Here is a 27366-nt window from a genome sequence, read left to right as displayed (position 1 = left end):
CAGAGAGGAGGGCAAGCAAACCACATTCCCCAAACGTGGCAGTGATTTAGAGATGCGCTTATGAACTAGTGATGATCCACTTACAGGCAATGCTGGAGGTGTGCTTAAAGGTCTTATAGAGATCAAGACATTGCTGCTAAGGCCTCCTACATGAAGAAATAACAACAAAATTGTAATTACCCAATGCTACTGCCTGGTGCTGTTTCTGTGCTCTTTGCTTTCAAGGCACTGCAGAACATAGTAGAGATGTGGGTGATGAGAGGTCCAGCTAGCTTTGCTTAACCTTTTTGGGAGGTGGGGGGAGAGGGAGGAAAGACAACTACAAACATTTTACTTGATGTAACATTCTTCTTTGTTTGCTCTTTGGAGAGTTATAATGCAAACTTAAGTTGATACTTGAGGTATTTTTATTAATGGGAACTTGGAAGTAAAAAAATATTATCAAGTACAACTAGATAGACCAATTTATTTGATGTTCTGAAAATTAGCACACCTCAATATTGAAATCCACAATCCATGGAACAGTTTGCCATAGGGCAGCAACAATAACAGCATCTCCATATTAGCCCTGCAAATTTGGGATAAAAGCCCACAGGAATCCCCTCTGAGCGTGGAAGGTAAATTCAGTAGCTATGGGCAAAGTCAGTCCTTGGCTATTTCACTGGGAGTTCAGAAAAGGTTTGTCAGAATTATAGCATGGAAGAGACTATCAGACCAAAGAACTATCTAGGAGGAGTGAAAAGACAACCAACTCGGTTCCCAATTGCTGTTCAGATTCTTTGCTATATTAAAATCAGATTTAAAAAAAAAATAAAAAATCAATCATTAATAGATTTCCCAGCCTTCCCTTTCTTATTAGCTTGCCGCCATCCCTGAACACTGTAACAGGTTGGAGAACTGATGACACAGCAAAAACCCCAGCAGTAAGTTATCAGAAATTTCCTACTGTGGACGAATACAGGTTGTACATTTAAGTACAAATAACTTCAGAAAAAAAAAAGAATATCAGAGGATAAAAAAAGCACTTGAAGTTTACAACAAAGCAAACATTTGAAGGTTGATATTATTCTAGAATTGTGTAAGTCAGAGGCATAAGGGTTCACTATCCAAGACACACTTACCATGAAATCCTGTGCTGAAAAGCAAAAGCGGTCAAGAAGAATGGAACTCTCTCACTCTTTTATGAGAGCCAAGTTTCCTGAAAAATTGTGTTGCCTCTTTGCAGCACCTGAGCTACACAACCAAAGACACGCTTCTCAAACACAAAGGAAATATAAATAATTTGCATCTCTCTTCTGACTGACCTGACAAGAGTAGCTTTTTGTTAGACATTACTGATTGCAACAGCATTACTGAAGAGTCTGCAGGTCATGGTTATATACATCACAAACTTTTCAAGTACTGCATACCAATATCTAGATTATTCCTTGTAATTAACTCATCACTTCCTATTCTCCAAGTCCTCCAAACCAATGTCATGCAACTGTTACAACTTGATTTAGCATACTCATAAGTTTCTAATATAATTGGTATCCTAAATATTTTCAGAGTATGAAAGACAAAATTGGTTGGGGGGAATGTCTTATTTTCATCCTTCAACCTGACAATACATGAAAAGCAGTATCTGAAACACACAGATTTATTGCTTAGTAAGTGACTTCAAAGTCCATGTGTTGTGGAAAAAAAGATGACATCGAGCTCTTGACATGTCAAACTTATGCTCCTATGGGTTGTGTAACACCTGCTCCAAATTCCTTTCTCTTTGGGACTTAGTTTGGAAAATGACCTAGCTAAAGCCATAGTCAGTACTTGGAAAAGCTATGCTTCAAGGAAGCATGTATTTATTCAGTGTCTAATTACTGTCAACCTGAAGAACATTTATACAAGCTTGGTCAGGATTAAAAATAACTAATTGTAGCTCCTCTAGCCAAATGCTGGGAAAGGTTGGAATTTATGTCCAATACATGGTCTGATTTCTAACTCTGCAAGAAGAAATAAAAATGCAGTACATATAAAAGCAAGGAAGTCTGGAGAATGGCTGACTACAAAGTATTATTTATCAAGTCCAAAACTTAGGGTAGATGTTTCAAGATCCCAAAGACGGAAAAAAAAAAATTAAATTGTCATACTTCACCTTGAAAATTCTACCATCTGTCTACCAGGGAATGACCAGGGAATCTTCAGGACCCAGAGTTTTCATCTTTCCTTTAATGTCAATACACATTAAAGGGGAGATGAAACACAGACAATTCCAATGGAAAGAGAAGAGGGAGAATAAAAGAGCAAAAGCTCGTGGTTAGGAAAAAAAGAACTATACTTAAAACATTTATTGCTTTTAGTTAAAAGAGCAAGGAAGGGACTTCTGGCAAGGCCTGGCAAGACAAGAGGAGTAAGCTACTTGAACAAAGTGACAGAGAAGACAGAGATTCAGAAATGTCCCCAGAGTAGCAACTTTGAGAATCTGTGGGGTGAAAGGATGGAAAAGGGAAGAGGGGAAGGAGGGAAGGGAAAGGTTGCTGGAGACACTGGAGGATTTAGGGAAGCACTTGAGTATTAAAAATATACTCATGAGATATAGTTTATGGTTTGGTGTCTGTTTTTTTTTTTACATTTGCAAATTTATTTACAGTTTCATAAGAAAAAAACCCACAACCAAACCAATCCCCAAACTCTTTGTGTTACTTTGTGTATTTTTTCCCCCTCTTTCATATGAGTACTAAGAGCTACCCAAATGACATATATTTCTCCTCCAACAGTTAATTCAAATATGCATTACACTTTCACAAATCTTTTGGATACTTTCAACATAAAACAGAGTTTAAAATAGTCCCAGTTGTGAGGTTTGAAAAATCAGTTTGAGGAACTGGTATCCTAATCAGTGAAAGTCTCTTCAGCAGGTACCATATCAAGACTGCCCAGACACTGGAGTATTTCCAAAGGACCAAATTAATTTCCAAAAGATGTTTGTCTTCTTCCTTCCTAAGGATCTAGGTCTCACATTGCATGTACAATATTACAAGCTGAGCTTACAAAGGCCTACTGCAGCAGTCTGAAGAGAACTGAAGTCAAATTTATGCCATGTCTTAGGTGTAAGACATGACAGTAAGTCCTTGAACATCAACATGTGAATTTCAGAATTTCTTTCCCAAAAGTTTGCTATGATTTCCTGCAACACAACTGCACCCTTCCAAGTGTTAGCGATTATTGTCATTCCACCACAATTGCAAAGGCACAATAAAGCAAATTTAAGTTAGAGATAGATTTTTCCTGTGCATTCAATTCAAATGTACAACTCCAAATATAGATCCTACTACCCGAAATATACTACTTGAGCTTTTTGCAAGGTTATGATAAAAGGGAAAATTTCAGCTTATTCACCCTAGCAACACACAACAACAAGTATGACCTTCCCTGTGCAGCATCGATTTTATGATTAAATAAATTTATCAAAACTCCCTTTTTCTTTATTAGACTGTCTGACTAATAAGCAAACCAACTACTTCACAGCTCCATTCCAGGTGTGAATGAACACACTGACTGGAAAACTTATGCTTCCTCAAACTAATTACTTCTTATTTCCAAGCAAAGGAGTTTGGGAGACTGCAAATGCCAAACAAGCAAAAATGACACAGTGTTTAAAAAGAAACCCCCCACAGCCAACATATACTGGGAAGCCGTCTCTGAATCATCACTGCCCATCAGGTTTCCAGGTACCCTTTCTGACCTCCTTCAGCAGAATTTGTACCTGCCAAGCCTGAAAATGGGAAACGGATTCTCCTTTTTTTCCTTTAGGATTCAAGAGTTATTCACCTATCTATTTGCTGGTATAATAAAAATCAAAATCTGGGTTGAGAAAATTACCACAAGGCCAACTTTAAAATATTACTATGGAGGCTAGCAACAGTTTCTATGTTATTAATCCAATCAGACAGGTTTATGCCTGTCATCTTTGCCCAGATTTGAACTCCTGTTGCCCAAGAGAATAGAAATTGGTGATGCAGGAAGAAATGCTTAACTGTACAGTATTATTTGCTTGTGGCTCAGCAAGCAGTTAACCACATACGTGAAGCTCTGCCAAGATGTCCTCCTACAACAAAGGAACTTAAAAAAAAATATTAAAAAATCAAGAGAACACAAACACAACCAGTAATTGGCAGATTTTGGATGGAACACTATTCACCTACTATGCGTTCTTAAAATAGAATCCAGTATTTTTACATGGTTTTAGAACTGAACTAAATGAAAAGACCTTTTCTGCTTGTCTTAACATACAATTATAATCAGCTTGCCAATTGCAATATCTATTTATCTCTATGTTTCTGAGATATTCTGGCAGGGGTCAAGGCTCAAAAAATATACTGAATTATTAAAAATACCTTTTTCATGGTGGAAAGAAATGTACTTCTGCATGTACTGAATTTTTTATTTCATTTTCTTTAGAGCATATTGCTGAAATAACAACAGTGGAGATGCCAGTGCACCTAAATGAGTATAGCCTCAAGACAGCCTACACAGCTAAGTGAGGGCAGTAATTAAGGAGGATCACTAAATGGGAAGACATTTTAGGTACAAAATTTGACTATAAAAGAAGACCACATTTCTAAGCCTCGCAACATTTATCTGTTGCAGATTGAGATTGTCAAAGGGCATCTCTTATTTGGTTCTAGTTTCCTAATAATGAAATCTTTCTGACACACATAGACACATTCACACATCCTGACTTATCCCAGAAGGGTACCAAGATGATAAACACATTAAAGTTTGTGAAAAACTTACAAATATTCAGATTAGAAGACAGTAAAACATTTTATCAGTAGAATAGCACTAAGAAAATTGTGTATACTGTATTCCTTGCATATTTTTAAATCAAGCCTGGACAAAATGCATAAAGATTTAACAAAAAAATCCCTGCTGGTACTGTTGCAGTTGAGACATTTGAAGGATGTCCTGTTATCAAAAATAAGAAAAATAAAATGTTTTTGTATTTTAAACACGAGCCACAGTTGCCAATTTGACCATCTCAGAAACATGAGTGGTTAATGCTGCAGAAGACTTTTCCACAAATCTTCTCATAGTTTTATTCTGTTGCTTAAGAAAATACCTTCACGGCACCAGGTATTAAAGGACTGTACACATGCAGTACAAATGTAACCTGTCCAAGATAACTGAGGTAGAATGAAAGAATATATGCACATATAAAAATGAGAAAAATCACCCCAAACTGTCTCCTTTAATAGGTCAGTTGCACAAAACATGCTGTTGCTACAAGGTCTTAGCACAGTGTGCCTATAAATTCTGAACACCCCTACATTCTTGACTTTAAAGGGAGTCAGCTGTAGGACCTTGTTAGATATTAATTAACAAAAAACAGGGAGTTGCCTTGGTGAAAAGTAAACAACATTCCAGTTGCACAGTCTGATGTAATACGGGTGGTTGCATATAGACTCTACCATTAAACTATTAAACAAAATATGCTGAACAGATTGGTAGATGAACAAAAATAGAATGCTAGACTTTCATAGTATTAGTATAATAAGCAAACCCAGGGTAAATCTATCCTTTTTTCTAGCATTTTAAGTGTGCTCAGTTGTACATAGAAAGTACTCAGCAACGCCAGCTGCATTGCCAAGATCATTCATTCACTTCTAGTGACTAGTGTTCTATTTCAGGGTATTTTTTTTTTTCATTTTGCTGTAGTACATGAAATTTAAGAAAGGAAAACACAAATTAGTATTTGTGTATTGAAAAAAAGACTACAAGCCTTCAGTGTACAGAGTTAAAAAGTGCAAGAGATTTCCCTGTACTACGTGCCTTGGTGTGACAAGACATAACACCACCTATAATACTGACCCAAATTCTTTGATTTTTGGCCCTGTATGGCCCTACACTGCTCTAAATTGTCATGTACTACCTGGTCTCAAAGGACCATGCATAAGCGATACTCCTCAGAATGCAGCAGACTCATAGCCTCGCTTCCTCATGCTGTCCCTTTACTGTGTCAGCAGTGAGATGGGAACTTAACTTTGTACCAGCTCATCGCGACCTCCAGCCAGAGCAAACTCTAGCTAGCAATGTATCATTAAGACCTCACCCTTCTGTGTTGCTGGAGAAACAAGTTGAGACTACCTAAAAAAAGCCTCGTTTATGGGGGACGCAAGTGCTTATGGTTTCTGTTGTTGAATCAGAGTTGAAACAGAAGAATGGCACCTCAAGGGTGAAGAGTACCTTGCTTCCATACCACCACAATAAATGGCTTACTGTTAACGACGTTGTACAATACTGCTACAGCAAACTGCACAGCTTCAATCCAGACAGACCTTTATGATTTCAAGCACTGGGCCAACGGCAGCCTTGGGGTGCTCAGACCAGACTTTCAGAGGAGCTACTCTTCCACAGAGAGTAGCAGAACTGTTCCTCAGGGAGGCTGTAGGATCTCCACTCTGGGAAGCATTCGAGACATGGCTGGACAAAGGCTCTGCTCGACAAAACCTGAGCTAGTGCTGGTGGTAGTCCTGTGCCAAGCAGGAAGCTGGGCTGGATGATTCAGAGTTCCTTTCTAACAAAGAACTCTACGACACTGATGTGAAATCTGCCACTTATTTGCTGCAAATGAATTTTCTACAAAACCACCACAGCTGTCACAGGTTAAAGAACTTGATGTATTTCACAAACTGGCATGGCCTCCAAATCAGTAAAGAAATTCACTGTACTGAGAAACACGATCCCTGTTACTGCTGAGACACGCACTCCAAACAGAACAGTCATGGAGGGGAAAAAAGTTTTTTCAATTATATTTAATCCAGGTTTGGACTAATACAGTATAATGGAATTTTTTTGCTTTCACTGTTGCATAAAAAACCTGGTATTTTTGCTTTCTATAAATGAAATCAATTAATTCTAAAGACAAATAATGTTTAAAATGTTTATTTTACATTTCTTTTAAGTGTTATTAAAAAAAGTTAATGTTAAAATGTTTTAAAGTAAATAGAACAAAGGCACTGAAACCATAGACAACGCTAAATGACTGTTCTGGATGTGCAGTGATTCCATGTATCAGATGATTAAATGGGCTGTTAGATTTTCATTGAACAAACAGTGCCAAAACTTTCAACAAGACTTCCTTTGTCGTGATGTACGTTCATCATTCAACTTCCCTCACAGTTTTTATGTCAACTGCAGGAAAAACGGCTACCTGACATGCAAAAACCCAGAGGCTCACTTCTTGAAAATGGAACGCATTTTCAGAGATGTGTGCAGAGCTAAATACAAACAGCCAAACCAGAAACAGACAACACTTAAAAATTAAAAAATAAAAAAATAATTTAAAAAGGCAGTAAGAGAAACGTTGGTAGTAGCTAAGTGAACGAAAACAAGAGTACCAACTGAAAACAACAGGATTTGAGATAGCAGGAAGCGAGTGACACAGTCCTCATCGTAACTACAAGAGAAACACAGACAATCTTTGAGCAATGGAACAAATTAAGAGGATTGCTATATAATTACGCATACACGCCACCTAACCATCTTACCATTACAGTGTAGAAGGAAAAAATATTAAACTAACAAAAACCAAAAAACCCCACCAAAAATATATATGGGAAGTCGACCAAAAACATGACCCAAAGGAATTACCTCCGCCAAACGTCCCAGAAAGCCGTCTTTGGGAGGCGGGCTGGGGCCGCGGCAGGCTGTGGCTGCTGGGGTACGCGCAGCCTCCCAGGGGCAGAGGCTGCACAGCTGTTTGGGTTACTATCAAAGGCAACCACGAAGAAAGGAAAAGGAAAGGAAAGCAAGCAGCAGCCACGCTGAAGAGCAGAACTGCTTTGCACGCAAGTACTTAACATATGGAATAAACAGTACCGAGGCAACACGAGGGAACAATTAGTCTAAACGGTTTTGTAAATATCTTGGACAACTACCAGAAGAGAAGAATACTGAGGAAAGCACTGACTAATTCAGGGGAGGGAAGGGACCTAGATGGCTTTTCTGGCCTCCTTCTGTCCTTATGTGCCCTGTATTTATATTTGAATGCTTGCATTACCCAGCATATAGGCTATTTAAGGTCAGGAAAGCATTGCAGTAGCACAGCTGCCTCCAGCAAGTAGTGCTTGACATCACTAAACCACACAGAAGAGCACAGCCCTTTTACTGGCTTCAACAGCAAATATCTGCAAGCAGAATTGTTTCGCTCTATTTGTACAGGTTTTTCCATCGCACTGTGGCGTCTGCAGCTTTGGTACTAACAGGGTTTTGCCCACTGAAATTGTTAAATAGCTGAAGTTTCCTCCTCATGTATTTTCAGCAGCCCCTGACCAGAAACTGGCTCGAAGAATTTAGTTTTAAAATCCAAAAAAAAGAATATACATTCTTGTATTCTAAAGTTTCCATTCTTGCCAAATTTAACTTGTCTTCCTCTGTGGGAAGTTTGACACATACTGCATGCACATATTAAATATCACATGAGATCTGTGATTTAAATTTTATAATATCCTTTGTTGACACACATGTATTTTTTCCAAACCACACATAAAAAAGTCCCATTTTTTTTTCCATTAACACAACGGGTACACGATTTGTAGAAATCATGAAAGACAGGAATGGTTAATAAACCACTGAAATTAAAGGATTTCAAAACACTGCTCCCCATGTTGCGTTTGATAAATGTCTTAAATAAGCATTTCCATATTTTCCTAGATAGATATATCAATGACTGCACAAAAAAACCCCATAATCCCACAAACCCAAAACCCAGAAATTATGCAAGGCAGGTGGGCCTCACAGTGCACACCAGAGTTTTGGCTCTTAATCATCCAGATCAAAGACCTGTTGGAGCACACAGGTTCCTCCCTATCCAAGTCTTAGGAGTTTCCTCCAACAAAAATCAGGGTGGAGAGTGGGATGCCGAACATCCAGGTCTTTTCCTGACACCAGTTTTGAATTTGACCAGGATGAAAACCTCAGAGGTGGATCCCACAGTTTAGCTGTAGCCTGTGGCAACTTGAAGACAGCAGAAGAATTCACTGACTTGCAGTGAAAGAGAGCAGGGAGCAGCAACGCTCATTTGAGGTACAAAAGGGGACTAACAGATACAAGAAAATTTCTTTGTGATTGGGAGAAAAAAGCTCCACAAGAAAAAAGCCCAAACAAAAAAGCTTCTTTAAGCATAAAAGGTGTATGCAACTCCTTGGATGTAAGGTGGCCCCTAGGCCAGCTCAAACTACCTCCTGTGTGTTTCTTCCAGGTTGCAGATTAATCAGGTCCTGCTAGTCTTCAAGAACTGCTTGCTGTAGAGAAATGAAAGATGCAAAATATATGGGACTTGCATAAAGCGCTGCTCTGCACAGCTATGCTTTTGGCTGTTTCTACATTCTTCAAAGATCAGCTTACACGTTTTTCCAAAAGTAAACCTACAAAATACAGCGACTCCTATTTAAAGAATTACTTTTCTTAGTTGCCTACAATCTGCACTTTCATTTAAAGAAAGCTGAAGTTTAGTATAGTTACAGTATGCCTGTGTTGGTTTTACAATTCAAGAAATCCTTGTGATTTGTTAAGGGGATTCTCCAGAGGAAAGCTCCTACGAGAGAAGTTCTCAATATTTCTGAAGGGGAATCTGTTACCTAGGAAAAAAATATTCAACAAAGTCTCAAATTTGGGAATATGTCTTTTATACTTATTCTCCAGGTAGGTCTGATACGCAAGTGCTGAAAGGAAGCGGGTGTTCAGCTACCACTCCCATGAGCCGGGTAGCTTGTGGAGTTCAGTAGTGGGACAGACAGTGACTGCCTTGTATGCCTTAAATTAAATCAGCACTACAGTGAATCACATTCTTGACAATAATTAGGGAAAAGGAAACACCCAGAAACCCAGCAGTCATGTTGCAAAAAATCAGCCATGATTTATTTTGGGGAAATGGAATCTTCCTACAATGGATAATTAAGGAGGTATTAAAGCTCCTTTCAAGGAGACATCAAGTTTAAAATGCCACTGATTATTGGCAGGAAAAAGGGAAGCAAAAACCGAAGAAAATAGAGAGGTGGTTATCTAGTACTATTGTGGGGTTGGTACCCTTATGGGAGAAAAGGAGAATGAGCCACTCTGGTAATCTTGAAAGACACACTTCAATCCTTTCTTTTGGTAGCACAGACAACGGGGCCAAGATCCCTCCGCTTACAGTTTCACTCCTGCCCATTAGATTCCCTGTAGGGCTGTTCCTCTGCCATCCTCCTCAACCCACGCTCCCCATGCCACCACGTTCCCTGCCAAAATGCCAGCAACAGGAACGCAGGTCCCAGTGAGTACTGGCAGCCTTCCCCAGCTGCGGTGGGGGAGAAGACAACAGAGGCAATTAAAACTGAGGTCTTTCACATACAACTTCATTCTGCGTTTCACCTGTTTTAGAGGTTTTATCTGAAAATCCTTAACTCTTCACTTCCAAGCAGTCAGAGATTTCTACCTACTGAACGTGACCATCTGGAAGCAAGCATTAAACAGTAGCTGACTTTTTACCTGTTTTAAGTAATAAAATAGGAAAAGTCTGAAGACAGAACACTATAATGTGCAGATCGCAATTAGAGTGAAGTTCTATGAAAACAACTGACTTAGTCACCATGTTCAGAAAGCAAGCCACATATCCCAAATACGCAAAAAATCAGCTTCAGTAAAGTGTACTCTGCTGAAAGATGGTATCACGTTCTGTAGTGGTGGGCTTGGATTTACATCAAGAACTGGGAAAAATACCCACGCAGCAACAAAAAAGTGGGTTCGAAGTGTACTCTAGGAAATTTGAGTTTTCATAAGTCTTGAGTAAATGTGCCTTTCTATACTCACTGCATTTGCTGCCAAGACTAAATCTAATTAACTCATTGTAACTACTGTTTGTCAGTCTTGGTAATTAATAACCAGTTAAAATGGATACAGTTGAACAGCTAAAGCTCAGCTTCGAGCTTGAAGGAAAACCCTCCATGACCTGCTCATGCGATTACATTTAAGGATAAGTTGGCAAAAGTCTCAGACTTGTCAGATAATTTTTAAATTTCATGCAGTCAGTAACTTTGAAGCACTCTTCCACAAGAGCTATTCTGTTCCAAAAAGACAGTCTGTGGAATTAAGCATGTTTAACAACAGAGAAACGACTGTTTCAATTGTGATTTCCCAGCAACTCTCTATTTTATTGTTGTTTTTTGAAGTAGTACTGAACAACAGCACATTATCTATCAAACCACAAATAACTTAGCTCTAGACAAACTCCAAGTTCGGTTGCCCTTCGTATAAATTTTACAAGTCACGTAGGACCTGAATTTTTCATTGTATTTTCAAGAAACACCTACTTAGGAATTTTTTAGGTTAACATTTAACCCCAGTTACCAGACCTTCTGGCTTGCTCTATCACGGCCATATCAAAAGCCACAAAATAAGAAAAGATGAGACTTGTTCTGAATTTCTCTGGTCAGCCTAACTGATTTTAAGGAAAACATTTCAAGGAGTTCAAGCTGACCCTACAGTTGGCGCACACAGTTCTTTAGGACAAAAGGTCCTACATAAAACTCCTAAAAGATTCCTATTAATTCCTAGGTATGAAAAAAATCCTGCCACCTGTGACAGACAGACAATTCAGCACCAACATGGATTGACTCTGTTCAGCAAGCTCCCTTTCTCCTACAAAAACATTTCAGGAAAGGAAGATGAAATCTGCTGTGTTTCTTATGTCTTGGGGAAGTATCTGAGAAAGGCACTTCAGTATTGCACCATGGATGTCAGAACAGCAATAAAAATACCCTCCAATCCCCAAAAGTGTAACAACATAGGCAATAGAAAAGCCAAAAACATATGATGCATCAAAAGTAAGAGTTTTTGTAAAACTAAAATGGATTTCAGTAAGTAGCAAAGTAAACACAATCTAAGAAAATAATGGAAAAGAAATCCCTATTGCAAATAGAAGGGAAGATTTCAAAAGTATTAAGTACTGGCCTAGCTAGTAACTAAGATGACAGTAATTTTCAGTGTCATTGCCAGAATTAGCTTTGACCAATTAAAAGTGTTTCTGACACTTCACTGTACAAAGATACAAGTCTAAACATATGGGCAACAGTAAAAAAACCAAGAACACCTTTATGAATAATACTGCCTGATGTCCTAAAGAAAAATTACTTTGTTCCCTTTTCCCTTCATTATCACTCTTTGTAGGAGGGTAAACACACCTAGAAGCAGCAATAACACAGTAAAAGTGCTGAGGAGGATATTTTAGAGGAGTACAGTTTTACAACGGTACTTAGAAATGCCTGTGTTGAAACAGGGATTATTGCAATGAAACATGGTATACTCATAGCATATGACAACACGAGACAGAACTGGATGTTTAATTAGGGTAGCCTGAAATAAACTATATGTAAACAAGTGAAAAAATGGAACACTAACGGAAAGATTTGTACCTAAGGGAAACAGATGTGTTTAAAACAGCTGAAATTTCTGTAGACCACTTCACTCTAGTCAAAAGTATGTAGAGGAAGGGAGTGGGAAAGGGCTGTCTTGAATCACGCTTCTGTTTTCTTTTGTAATTTCTTGTTAATTCTACTTTCTATACATATTTTTCTACTCTACAAGAAAATCCTTTAAGGGGTAAAGTACTTGGTGTACCCTGTAAAAATACTCCCTCCACCATCAGGTTACAGAACCTTAGGCACCCAAGGCTGACACTCTGAGAAAAACCTGACAAAAACCTCTGAGAAGACACAAACCCTTCTCCATCTTCAGCAAAGTTTTGCTCTGAGACTCCAGGCAATGCTGAACTCTGGATTGCTGCAAAGCATACGCCAGACCAAAACCTGCCCCTTATCTTCTATACAGAGAAACTAGTACCTCGTTACCCAGTAACACAATCAGTCCCACTGAACTGCCTTAAGTATTACAGACTCAATGATTGGGTCTAATTGCTTAGTCTCTTAACTGAAAGAAAGGTATCTTAAAAATCTCACTAACTGAACCATTTAAGGACAGCATTGACACACATCCAGCATCAAAGCACCATTTAGATGATGGACACACAATCTTACTTCTGCGACTGTTTTCACCAAGTGTTCTGTATCACCTTCAGAAAAGAAAGGAACAGGCAGTAAAGCTGAACACCCAGGATAGAAGTGCAAGTCGATCTGTTTCCCCGTCAGTCCCAGTCTACCCTGCTATCTTCTGAAGCTGTCAACAGCCCATCAAAAGGTGGCCGCAGCAACACAGATGATTTTTAGGGGACAGGACGAGTTGCAAAGCAGAGCTAGACTGGAAATCAGGTGCTGGCTGCAGTTTCAGAAGATTTGGATTACAGGGACATGGCACATACCGTATGCAGGATATATCACTGACTCGGGCATTGTGTAGAGGCATGACTAAACTGGGATTAAGGGAAGAGAAAGCCCTGCAAAGCAACAGCTATTCCTGCTTCCCATGTCTGCAAAGATGCTCTGGGATTTGAAGAAGTCACGGACTGTCTTGGCTGCCTACTAACAATCCTACTGAAATCATCAACTCAGATGAATACATACATTTCCACATGCATATAGAAGACCTTCTTACTTCTGTCTTCTACAAAGACAGATACATAAAAAAGCCTAAACATGACCACTCATTTAGACTGTGTATTCATAATCATTCTGAAACAGCAGGCTTCAACCGGCGATACACGCTCAGCAGTACAGCATGCCAACTTTAAAGGTGAATCCCTTCACAGCACCCCTGCACCTCAAACATAGCGAGAGGTGGTACCTGGCAGTGAATGGGTAACATTCTACGGTCTTCCTTCTCCAACTCCCAGCAGAAAGGACAGGTAAAAGATAGCAAACACCTTAAAGCAAACACACGTTTAATTTTTTTTTTCTTTTCTTTTTTTCTTTCCCATCAGTGAAAAACATACAGAAACATTCAAAGTCTAAGAGTTCAGGTCAGGTTCTGCCCATATGAGAAGGTTAAACTCAGTCACCGAACTCTGAATACCACCCTCAGTCACGAAGAACCCCCTGGCACAGCTCCCAGACCTATAAAACCCCAACCATTTCAATCCCCAAAGCATGGAGCCTGACCAGTTAAGCAAAACAAGTTCTACTGACAGCTGGTTTTCTTAGCATATTCATGTCTGCGTATTTATCAGAGAAAAGCCCTCCAGGACAACAGTGTTTATGACAGGATTATTTGTGTGAATCCAGGGAACACAGCATTCACTGACCAACAGTGTTTCTACCCTTTTATCTTTTTTCCTTAAAATGTGAACCAAGACAAACTAATTTTTATTTTCTTTTTATGGACAACTCGTGAAGGAAAAATAACACACACATTTTTTTCTTTTTTTTTAATAAAAAACCCAGACTTCTGATCCATATTCGTATGTAGTATGTTGACACACATTTTAAGCATTAATATAGAAATTAGCTGTTCAATCCTGCACTGACTTTTTGGATTTAGAGTCTACTGACTTTTAATTAACGAAAATCAAATACATGATGAGTATTTTTATTACAAATATCCTTTCCATACATGTATCTAGTATACTTTCACTAGAAAGACAATTTTGGCCAAGCAAGATGCTTTCTATCGACAGGTTTAGAGACATGCTGTGTAACACGTGGAAATGTGTCAGAGGCATAAATGGCAAATATCCCAGCAGCTCCTTGACATGCAGAGGAGTGCAAAAGCAGCCTCAGAATACGTCTGTGCCTAACAGCAGGAGAGGTCAAGTGGATGAGCAAGTGAAGGGCCTCAGGTACTGACACTGCCCAGCTCTCTGAACCTCTCCCCAAGCACAGCAGCCATCAGCTGGGATGAAGAGCATCCTGCAGCCAGTCCCACACCCCGAGGCGGGAGGAGGCACAGGACGAGCTGGAGATACACGCTAACGGATGCTGACACCACCATCCTCTCAAGCTGGGTGGTCAGTCTGTGGGGTTTCCCAGCTTACCACTTCCCTCCAGAAGTGTGCAGAAAATTGTTTTTATGATACTACAGTTATGATGGTAGCTTTTAAACAAAATACATAACAAATACACCATGTTTTATTTTAACTTAATCTAATTTTTGAAATCATTAAAAGCAGCTGCTATTGGCATCTATCTGCTTATTGATGTAGTGCAATCTAGAATAAGAAGAATTCTTAAAATTATAAAATGAAAGCTTTTCGTGATCAATTTCAAATTAAGGAAAAATTGACTAGCAATTGCTGTTTGATTGTTTGAACAATTAGTAATTAAAGGAATGTTTTTAAATTAGTATGTTTTAATGAAAGAATTAAACCAGGTATAGTTATAAATCATTATTGCTGAGATTTTAATAAAATAACAGAAATGCTCCCCATCCCTAAGTGTGGGGCTGTTTTTTTACTGTAAGAACTGGAATTGACACTCTTGCAGCCAGACACCATGCCATACAAGTCAATGGAACACCCATATCGACTCGAATGAGCCACAATACTTCCCTACTGCATTTTTAACCCCCTGCTTTAATATATGAGCTTTTTCAAGCCAACCGACATCTACCTCTTATGGTTTGGAACTAAGACGTTAGTACATGTCCCTCCTTTTGCAAATCTGTCTTCCAGAGTCTATGACAAGGAGCAGCCTAAGTCTTACTAGTATTATGTTTACTATCCATCTAAAAATAGAGCAAATTTACTTTACAATAACCCTTCAGAGCAAACCCACTATATTCGTATCACTAGGGCTAAAATTTGCTGACAAGATCTGTGGGTATGTATCGTTTTTAGAAAATGCAATGTGGGAAAGCATGTTTATATGGTAGAGCTGAAAAGCAATGAAACCCCTTGAGAAAGCAGGAGATAACTCACGTTACACATACAGGTCCTTTGCTCTTATATCTCTACAAAGCTGAAACATTTCTATCTGAAAATGTTTTTTCATACGTCAGGAAAATGCTATTCCTGTTTGCTCGTTCTTCCTAAGGTGAAGAGAGTTTAGTATTAGCAAAATAATTGTGGGAATTTGCTATTTTTCCTGTTTTGTTGAGTACTTGGGAATGTTATGTTGGGAACTGTCAACTACTACTTACTCCACCTCAAAATCTGCTGCATACAAAAAGAATACACTGGTAATTTGCTTACATGGCTTTTGTAGATGCAATTACTGTTAGCAGCAGGAAAGAACTTTTATAAGCAGAACACAATTCAAATGTAACATGCCACGGCCTCAAGTCATTAAACTAATCCTCAGGCCTTCTTGAGGCTTTTTGTACTTTTGGCAAAAACTATTAAAAAAGTACGCATTGTTGCTTCAGTTCCCAAACACTGGAAAGTTAAATATCTAGACTGTCAGCCCCTGCTAAACAGAGCAGAGACTTCGGGGAAAGAACAACAGACAACTGTATCTTTGTTATTAAAGTGCAATCGAACAAACATTGAAAACATACCCATACACTTTTTCATGGCACATAAGAAGTAGCCAGTAGAATAAAGGAAGGTGCAACAGCTCACAAAGAACGCTGGTATTATGGGTTACCCATATCTAGATGCTGTGACAAGTGCCTTACAAATGCATGAGAACAGATTGAATTAGGCGAGTGAAGTATCTCAACTTTGATACATAGATAACATGACAAGGTGTGGCATGGAACTCTAGGGTTTACTGGTATGCTTTTAACATGACTACATAAGCTACAAATGACCAAACCATAAATAAGTCAGACACGTCAGAAATGTACTAACACCACTCAAATATCTTTCTGCTATATTGCTCTACATCACACGTCTAAAATCAGATATTCTTCAGGGCACTAACAGAAAATGCCACACTTTTAGGAAGACAAAGAGTTGCTTTGTATTGCTATTCTGCTTGGTATCAAAAGGTCAACACCTTTCTTAAGATACTACTGAAAGTGGGAAAATAAGCAATGTATTCATTAGCACATGGGTCATTTAGACAAACATACCTGGGTGGCCTGAAACTACATTTCAGAATCAGCATGTGACTAGACCTGAAAATACAGTGGAAACTAGTGACAGCCCATTTGCTTTTAACAGCAGCTGAGCAGAAGATCCCTTTGGAACTAGGTTAATTACATATTTGACTACAATTATTCCCTCAACTAATACTGACAGAAAGTAGTGAATTGATAAAAATATGAAAACATAAAATCTGCTAAACATATTGTGTGTGTTTGCATGTGCAATCTACATTTTCTTAAATAATCTAGGAAGTCTTACGCCTTTATCTAAATCAAATCTTGAGGTTTGTTTTTTAAATTGTTTCTAAAAGTGTATCCAGACCAATGCCCTGTTAAGCAAAATGTCAAGATACCATGTTCTTTCAGTCACACAAACTTATCACTGAGTTATTACAAAACTAGTCAGTGTTTTGTAATAGTAACACAGTAGTCAGTGTTTACTATCTTTTCTTCTCTACCTAGAAGTGTCATCACCAGTTCAGAGGAAAGTCATTGCAGTTAAACAGAAAAACAAAACATCACTGAAACAACGCTAGACCAGTTTGACTGTTGTCTATCTGAACAGTCTAACGTAGTTGTGTTTTTGAAGCAGACATGACAAGACTGAGATGCTGAAGCAAAGGAGAAGTGTTAAGACACTCTTAATTCCAGAACTGGAAGAAGAGAAATTTAATGAAAGCAGACTGATTTCGAATCCTCACCCTTCCATTTTAGGAGCAGAAATTAATTTCTCAGCAAATCTGTTTGCCAACTGGTAAACAGACCAGTAAGGTTCAACACACTTTTCAGATAGTCTTCTGAAAAAAAGTAACTTAGTAGAACTGCAAATTCCTCAAACATGGTTGAAGTGCTTTAGCTTCAACAACACTTTATTCAAATGTATTATGTTTACACAGAGAACTTACCTTCCCAAAATAAAAAGAAATTAAAGATTCCCCCCGAAAAAATGCTATCAGTATGTTGTACCATAGAAGGCACTCAAAATATACTGCTACAGAAAAACACAGCACACTTCTCATAGATTATGATGCTACAAGAATATCACATATAGCCAATGATTTTTCTTCATCCATATGTGGTCCAGCCTTAGATATAAAATAGCCAAAAGAGGATCTGTCATTTCTCCACCACACACATACTTGCAGTAATCACTATAACTTTAAGCGATTTAAAAAAACCCAGTACATTATCACCTAGCCAACATTTCTTACATATATCAGGAAAACACAGAAAAGTTCAGAGATAAAGTAGAATAAACACTACAGAATAAAAAAGTCTCACTCACTGCTCAATACGCGGGGAGAGGTACAGCTTAGGAAAAACCTGAGTAGCTTCTGCATCCTCAAAACTAACAGAGAGAAGTGCAACATCTTCTCCAGGATCTTCATTCACATCCTGTACATAAAAAATAATAAAATATAAAATGGCAAATAACAAACTGAATACTTATAAGCTCACAGATAACAACTAATGTATCAAATACCAATTTATTTCGGAGACACTTAAGTGAGGAATTTAAAGTGTAACCGTTGAAAAATAGGTTGCAAATCTTTCTTACTGTACCAGTACTTAAAAAGACATTATGCCATGCTTGATTTCTTTTAAAATACCAATTAATTATTTTTAATTATTTTAATTTTAATTTAAAATTAAATTTTAATAATTTTATATTATTATTTTTAATATTTTAAATATTAAAATATCAATTACAGTGTTAACAAGAGTACAGTAGTGTAGCTCTTCTTCAAATAGCTAAACTACATATTTCAGTAAAGATGCAGATTTCACTTTTAAGAATTCTTGGTTTCACACTAACATCAGATGCAAATGCCAAAGACATTTTTTAAATGTTATAATATCACTGAGTTATGACCACAGATTTTACATTTGTTATTTTTCAAAGTAGTATATGATCCAAAAATTCTGCTGTACTCAACTCCTACTTCTCTTGTGGAAGAAAAACGTTTTTGTTATCAGAAATTTGTATCTAGAAGTCACTGTCCCCAGGTTTCCAACAAATTAAACCCATGCATTACTTTCAGCAAAGACTGCACACTCTATACTATCAGGGGAAAAAAATAAAAATCCATGCTAAATACCATGACAGTCAATGCATTCACAGTTGAGGCTTTCTTTGTATCAGAACAATCAGTTACAGTTTTGGGATCAGCTAGAACAAATTGTTTCTGGTTAGGACTGGACATCTCTCCAATTCATAAATCACATACAGTATGAACAAGTGTTTTTCTGCTACACACATCATTTAAGCTCTTGACCTCTAGTTAGAAAGTAATGAGTTAGCAGTGCAGCCACCTTCTTCGCCAGCAAGTAATATGGTGCCACTTGCTGCTCACAAAGAAATCCTTTGACATGTTTGTGCATATGTACATAGCAACTTGCCAAGATGCATTTGTTTTCATCCGTTTTGGAAAAATTATGAGAGGAAACAGATAACCCAGCAGATACGTGCTCAGAGCAAGATCAACATGGTGCAGTGTGCCCTGGTCTGCTCTGTCCCACAAGCAGCTGTGAGGAAGGAACATGCAAACCACTTACAACACTGCAGACCCTGTCGTATCTGGGGAGGTTAAAAAAAAAAAAAAAAAAAAAAAAAAAAAAAAAAAAAAAGTGACTGCTCAGTGGTTTCAGGAATACAGTCTCGTGCCATTTAAAGCTTTGGCAGGACTGAAACTGTTAACGTCCAGAGAGACTAGCTGCATACCAGCTATTACGTGCAGAACACAACACGCCAAGAAACGTAGTGATAAGCTGCCCTGAAGAATGGGTCTTAAAAAAGCCTAATTGTCTTAGATGAAAAATGAGACAGAGATGACAGTGTTTTCTTGAATTCTGCCTCGGTGTGCATCTCACTTCTGACAGCTGAAAGAGAAGTGTACTCTGAAATGCCTATAAAACCAGTGCGAGCACATTACGGCTGGGAATCAGAACATGGTTTTAACCTGAGGTTGCAGGACAGCACTCCGTATGAGTGGTGAGGACAAAAGCTAGCTGCTGTCCTGCTGGGGTATGATCAGTTTATGGATGGGATTACATAACATGGCTGCACATAACAGCAACAGACAGGACCTCATGACCCATGACGTTCCCATTGTACTATCATCTACAGTAGAAGAACCACCACAGATTAAAAAGCCTTTTTCAACAAGACAAACACACAAATGCAGTCCCCCCCCGCCCAACCTTTTCCCCAGTATTTCATATATTTCCATCATTAAGGAAAAAAAGATTAAATAAAGAACAGCCTTTACTCCTGGAGCTGAGTGTGGCATTAACTGGATTTCCCCATTAATTTGCTAATTGTCAAACAAAGGAACTATTAAGACAGATTAAGTAGTAATGCTAATGATTACAAAGATATTATTTTAATGGGCATTCTTCAAGAGATGACAAGCACATATAATCGTTTGGTTGATGAGAAGCTCAACACGAGCCAGCAACGTGTGCCTGCAGCCCAGAAAGGCAGCTGTACCCTGGGCTGCACTAAAGGAAGTGTGGCCTTCCCGCACTGCCGCGGTGCTTCTCCCCCTCCGCTCCACATGCAGAGACCCCACCTGCAGTGCTGCGTTCAGCTCTGGGGCACCTAACAGAAGAAGGACATGGACCTGTTGGAGCGAGTCCAGAGGAGGCCACGAAGACGACCAGAGGGCTGGAGCACCTCTCCTGTGAGGACAGGCTGAGGGAGTTGGGGTGGTTCAGCCTGGAGAAGAGAAGGCTCCGGGGACACCTTACTGCAGCCTTCCAGTGCCTAAAGGGGGCTGCAGGAAAGTGGGGAGGGACTTTGTACAAGGGCTTGTGGTGGTAGGACAAGGGGTGATGGCTTTGAAGTGAAAGAGGGCAGATTTAGATTGGATATAAAGAAGAAATTCTTCACTATGAGGGTGGCAGCGTGGATGCCCCATCCCTGGAACCGTTCAGGGCCAGGTTGGATGGGTCTTGGAGCAACCTGGTCTAGTGGAAGGTGTCTCTACCCATGGCAGGGGGAGTGGAACTAGATGATCTTTAAGGTCCCTTCCAACCCAAACTAGTCTGATTCTATGATATAATACATTCACTCATGTATGTATAGGGTTCTTCCGAGAGCACGTTCTTTTGTTTGTAATTCTTTTCAAATAATCTGCTTCTACAGAATAGAGCCTATATGCATTTTACAAGCTACACAGACAAACCCAAATTGATTTAATCTTGCATTTAGCACTAGTGCTTAAGTTCATGTGCACACACAGATTGACACCATGCATAAGACCAGTTTCTAGAATATCATCCAGGTGCTTACTGATCAAAAATAATCAAAACAAATCAAAAAACAAAAACCCACCCCAAAACAGATTAGGTGAACACCACTACAGCATCCACTAACCCATACAGTAATATTATATTATATTTTCTACACTCACTAGTGGCTTCTTTAATACGAAGATTTATGCCAGAAGAAAAACACCCACACATCATAAATCATCACGGTATCTTTGCATGTTAAGCTGCAATAAACTGATGTGGGTACTAAGAGCAATAAACTGAGACATGTTTTTTTTTCATTTACAAAAATAACATACTGCAAACACTACTGTAACTCCTGTTGCCAGCACAGCACTGCATTATGTTCATACAGCTACTGTCCAATGCAAATTTGACAAAAAAATTGGCATTCTTCTGTAACTACCACTTTTCAAGTGGATGCATATTTTCAGCCCCGAGACATGAAAATTGTAACTTAAAAAAGACCTAAACCCCCAGCATTTCTGTAGCTTTTAAAAGATGCAGTGCAGCAACACCAAGAAGCTGCTCAACCTCACTGCTCAGGTGGCTGCAGATTTACACAGACTTACGACAGCATCTCTTCTGACACCATACCGTTCATTCCTTTCAGACTTTGCTACTTTTATTTTTGCAAGAATCTGCTGGGTAGAACTGCATTCAATCCTAGTATGTCTGTTACAACTGGGGTTTATGAAATTAAACCAAAACCACATGTCTTACACATAAACTGTGGAAAGCTTTTCAACTAATAGACCTTTTTGTTGTTGTCTGTGCCAGTCACAACTTAACTCCTTCAGTGATCTCTCTCTCGGTCACCCCTACAAACCTGTTAGTGACTAGGTGAGATGATGGATCCTTGTATTAGCAGACAATGACATTTCCCCAGAACAAGGGCTGAGATCCTTCCATTACAGCAAAGCATCCAAAACCAAAGGTTATTTGAAACCTTCCTATCAAACTCCCCCCCTCTCCCATTTCTGCAAACGCATTTCTCTCAAAGAACAGGCCACATTTAAGCAGAGCAGCAAAGCAAAAATCACCTCTATTTTTATTTTTCTGTTGGCTTCAAAAGAGAGAATGACATCCAATTGCTTTGGCAATATTATTCCCTTTTAGGAAAAAAAGAGACTGTTGAACTAAAGTCACAAGATTTTTTAATATTTAACTTGCCACATTCCTTCTCGTAATTTGTATTTAATTCACAACACAATGTTAGAGGACTTTATTAAAAGATTTAATTTTATACTTAATAAAAACTGATTTTGTAAAAATTAAGAATATTTTCTATAAATGTTAGCATCCAATGTTAGAACTGCCACATTCAAGTACTATTTTATACTCACAGAACTTTTTCCACACAAGACTCTACAGAAGGCATTATTAAAGTGAACTTGCACTAAGCAAAGAACACATCCTGGGCCACAGGAATTTTGAGGTTTAAAAACTGAATGTTTGTAAAAATGCTTGAAATCATTAGTTAAGCATGTGATAATGCACATCTATTAGTTTTTCCACAACAGGCTCATGTTTGATAGCAAACCCCCCACCCCTCTAGTGCACTGCGATGTAAAAGATCCAACACAGATTTTCATGGTGTCTTTCTGCCTTCTTGCTATCACGTTTTTCTTTTATAAAATAAACTTTCCCTCATTTCAGAAAATGCCCGTTCAAATCAAACAGGAAAAAAAATGGATATAACATCCAACCCTGAAAATAGTTTTCTTTCTCAAGAACTGCAAGGGGTTTCCTATGTTTACAGAATACTTTGCACAGTGTGGACTGATCCTATACTAAACCACCAAAGTGCTGCGGAAATCCAGAATATACTTTGTAAAGGAATGTGGTGAGAAAGGAACAAAATTTAAAAAAACCAAAAACATCCTAAAGATTTTCAACCCATAGGTTTGGGTTTGGTTTTTTTTTTTTTTTACTATTGCAGAAACCTTCTAGCAACAACTTAGAAGAATAAATGAAACTTTTCACAAAGAAAAACATAAAGAGAAAGCTCATGGTATTTTATTCTAATTTACCCTTTATCTACTTAGCCAGTGCAGACTGAAGTTTCATTACATTTGTATTTTTGAAACTCAAGAACAAGAGGCCATGTGAAAATACAAATGCAGCACAGAACAGATTAAAATGGAGTTTGAAGGCATTTTGGATTTTTTTTTTCCCCAAAAAAAACTTCAGAAAAAGACTTCAAGGTAAAACTTAAAATCCTACTTCTAATTATATCAGCACTGTCTAAACAGCCATTTGTTAGTTTTCATTCATATCAGTCTAAACTTACATTCAAATGCATGCTTCAATGTTTACAGCTGCTCCCTTTGCAAGATATTTAATCTTTTTACAAAGTTAGAATGAGTTGTTTATGAAAATTATCATCAAAACCACTTTAAATACACTATCCAAACAGCATTGTTTTCATGTATCCTACCTACTGTAATTGAAAACTGGGAATTTACTGGAACTGACAATTTATTATGAGTCAGATGGTTGATAGCCAGTCCAACCAAAACATCTGCTCCGCACAGTCACAACTGCTATAACCCATTTCCTCTTGTGCCTGGAGTCCAACCAAGTTGTACATTACAGTTCCTTTTCTTTAAAGATGCAGACTCTGGAAAATCAGTTATTACTTTTTCTTAGTTATCAACAAAGAATTAATTGCCTTGAAACCTTTGATTAGAGTATCCTTTGAAGAGGAGGTATTTCTGTATTTGGCATGCAAGTGTGATTGCATGTACCAAATAACAAGGCACAAACTGTAAGCAACTGCAGGCTTTTCCCAGGCAGTGGCAGGACCTGCCTTTCCATGGAAGTGGAAGACTTGAGAAGTAGGCGGCACGAGGCTTGGAGGAAAGAGCGTGCAACGGCTCGATGCATAAATCAAGGACCTGGTATTAGGAATCTGGTTGAGCGTGATGAACTGTAAGCCAAGAATGAGAAGAAACTTTGAATTTGGTAGAAGGGATGGGAAAGGATGTGTGGGAAGAGTATTGGCACACTTTGCAGAGGACAAGCAGCTTCTGGCCTGGCAAATGGACCAGAGAGCAGGGCTTCTGTAGGGCTGTTAGGGTCGTACTCTAAGTACAAACAGCAATTGGTTTGGGGATCAAAATGAGGTAAGGAGAAGCACACAAACTGTTTGACCTACTGGATGTTACGTTGGGTAAAGAGATACCATGTAGACTACTGATGTTGCAGATGCCTCCCAACCGCGTGGTCAGGCCAAAACTGCTCCAGGAGGTTCCCAGCCTGCAGCTGATCATTCCTACCTCTCCCTGGCAGTTTCTGACCTCTCAGCTCTCACAGCTGCTCAGTAATTGCCTTTGTGGTATGACTAACTGAAGGGATGGCAAACTCCAGCAAATGGGGAGAGGAAGGGATTGCTTGAAATAATATAAGCAAAGGATAAACTCAATTTACTACTTATGTGATATGATGGAGGTTGTGGGGGAAGGTGTAATGGAAAGGCAGAATATGGATGAGAACACAGCGGACTGAGGAGGTGCTGATCTTAGCATCCACAGCCAGCTCATGACAAGTGAAAGTCTTTTAACAGACACTTATTTGACTGTGGTACTACCTCTTAGCCCTACCGAGTCAGTCAGCTTCACCGAAGTCAAGTGTGAAATTTGTACTTCAAATTTTCTCCCTTCTGGAGAAAAAAGGTCTCCAGAGGAGAAATGCATGAGAATAACGTGCATTCACAGAAAGGTAGTTTATCTTGGGGTCAGACATTAATCCATGGAATTTTGCATGACACATACCTGTAATGGGACAACAAAATTTGGTTTTGAAGCTGAAACGTGAATTTCACCAGAGAAGAATACACACCACTATCCACTTAGTACTAATGGGTTACTTGCATCACGACAGTTAGCAGTTTGGCCATTTACCTCTACACAATAACATGAAAACCAACTGTTAAAGAATAAACAACTCATACTCTTACTGCCTAGCAGTTTCACTAGCCATCAGCTACATGTTCTCCTAATCTTTTTCTACATCTAATGCTTTTCAAAAACGTAACAAAACACACTAGGGGAAAGCAGGCTAAGGAATGTGGATCGGCAAATGAGACTGAGAAATCTGCTTCACTCTAGGGAGAATATGTAATTATTCCAGGAAATTCTTTCTCCTGTCTTCCAGGAAACCCACCAGGTCTGATCAAGGAGCACTGATTCTTTAAATAGGATCTTTAATGAAAACAAAGGCAGTTACCTTGCGTGCACTGCCCGTGGTATTGAAGCATTCCAAACACAGCCTCTCTCCCAAGGTAATGTAGCAGAACTCCTCAGACTGGGAAAAAAAGCGTGCTCATGCCCAGCATAATTCCTGGTTTGAGTTACATGAAAATTGTAGTCTGCGAACAACTTTGCAGAATCTGAAGTGCAAGCTTCTAGGACAATATATTGAATTTTCTTCATTAAAAAAGAATGAAATAAATATCTACTAAGCTTTAAAAAAGTATCAGCAAGACCTGCCAGTATACCATTGGGCACTGATAGGTGAACAAGAAAACAAACATTTCCTTTAAGTGTAACATCCCAGGGTGGTTTTTTTTTTATATTGTCATTGTTGGGTGTTTGTCTTGTTTTGTTTTCAGACTTACATATAAATATATTGTGCTTTTTCAAAACAAAACACTGACATCTGTTTTGCCTATACCATTTTCTTTTATTATGGTCATGGTAATTTACTGCTACTTTCACATAATGATTTGACCTTTGGACTAAGGTAGAGAATACTGTTAGGAAAAACATAAGAAAAAACCAAAAAGTTAAAAAGAAGGAATCACTTGTCCATGAAAATACATGCTAGATTCACAACTTTAAAGATTAATGTCATTTAAGTGGAGAAAAATTAATTGGACAGCAGAAAACACTGTGGTGATGCTTCCACCATAACAATACCATTTGCTTAGGTCTGCAAAACACCATCTCAGAAAATAAGGCAGATTTCTTCAAATGTCAAAAACATTTTGCTAAGTTTGGGACTCAAATTTGAAATAAATAATCTAGGTGTGGCACAGGCTAGAATTAATATTGGGTGCAGTCTAAAATTATTATTTCTGAACTGATTTCAAGTGAGCTAAAAAGTCTTCTACATGTTCATTTTTATATACAAGAGATAAAAAACATTTGCAAGCAAGAATTGTTCCATCATAGTAACTGAATCTAAGCCCTCACTGAACAACTGTATTTATTAGGTAAGTTTTACTGACACTACAGTAGGGGATATTTTATATTTTTAAAAGACTGATATGTTAGATGCTTCTAACCTTAAATTTCAATGCATTCAATGAAACTTAAGTACAACTGCATTAACCCTACCTACTCCAATATTAGGTATCACATTCAGATTAAAACAACATTTACATAGTTCGGAATGTATCTGCAAATGAATGAGAATAACACAAAAGAGGGAGAAATATTAGAAATCTAGATTGCCAGGAGGTAATCTCAGACCTGATTTTTCCATACTTTCACAAAAAAAGTGCTTTTGTTTCCTAGGACCTCAATTTATCCAATACTACAGAGTGCAGAGGAATGCTTCATTTTTGTTTTGCTTACTTTAATTTCTAAGCAGACCAGACAAGTTATAATAAAATACTATAGCTCTACCATTAAAGTAGGTTAACCTGAAAGACCTCCCCCTATTATTCTGATGAAGTTTTGTAGACAGGAAAGAGATTCCAACACTACCATCTCTTTCCTACAACCTCAAGAAAAGCACCTTGAGGTTGGCTGAAGCACCTGCCCCTGCCTTCACCAGCTGATAATGGGATGAACAGTGTTCAGAGACTCCAAAGCTTAGTTTTTACGGAGGTCACCCTGCCTGTTCGTAAACAGTGAGCAGCAGTTGCATCCACTCAGACCTACCCAATGTTGCCCTGTCTTGACAAACAACTTTTAGTCTTTAAAACAACCACAACCCAAAAAATCGTTCTTGAAAAATCAAGATCATATTTCTTCTACCAACAAACACTGCAATAAACTACTTCACAGGCATCAGTGGTGGTACCGGTGGAATAAAGGACAGCACAGCCTGAGCGACTACGTGAGAACCCAGCTGAAAGCGTAAAATTGAAACTTTAAATGTTTTCTTATAAGCACACACACTAGACAAACGACTCTTTAAAGCTTC

General features: G+C 38.5%; 1 protein-coding gene across 3 annotated transcripts in view; it reads right to left on the bottom strand.

Annotated features, from left to right (window-relative positions):
• Positions 1 to 27366, bottom strand: part of BABAM2 (BRISC and BRCA1 A complex member 2) — a 170366-nt gene that overhangs the window by 61559 nt on the left and 81441 nt on the right. For all 3 annotated transcript variants that reach the window (XM_055726141.1, XM_055726139.1, XM_055726140.1), the window contains one exon: positions 18221 to 18330. In XM_055726141.1, the coding sequence (XP_055582116.1) occupies positions 18221 to 18330 (110 nt within the window). The remainder of the gene's footprint in view (positions 1 to 18220; positions 18331 to 27366) is intronic.

Source organism: Falco cherrug, chromosome 13 (assembly GCF_023634085.1).
Source record: "Falco cherrug isolate bFalChe1 chromosome 13, bFalChe1.pri, whole genome shotgun sequence".
NCBI lineage: Eukaryota > Metazoa > Chordata > Aves > Falconiformes > Falconidae > Falco > Falco cherrug.
Note: the sequence above shows the minus strand (reverse complement) of the source record. Positions and strands in the feature narration are given on the sequence as shown.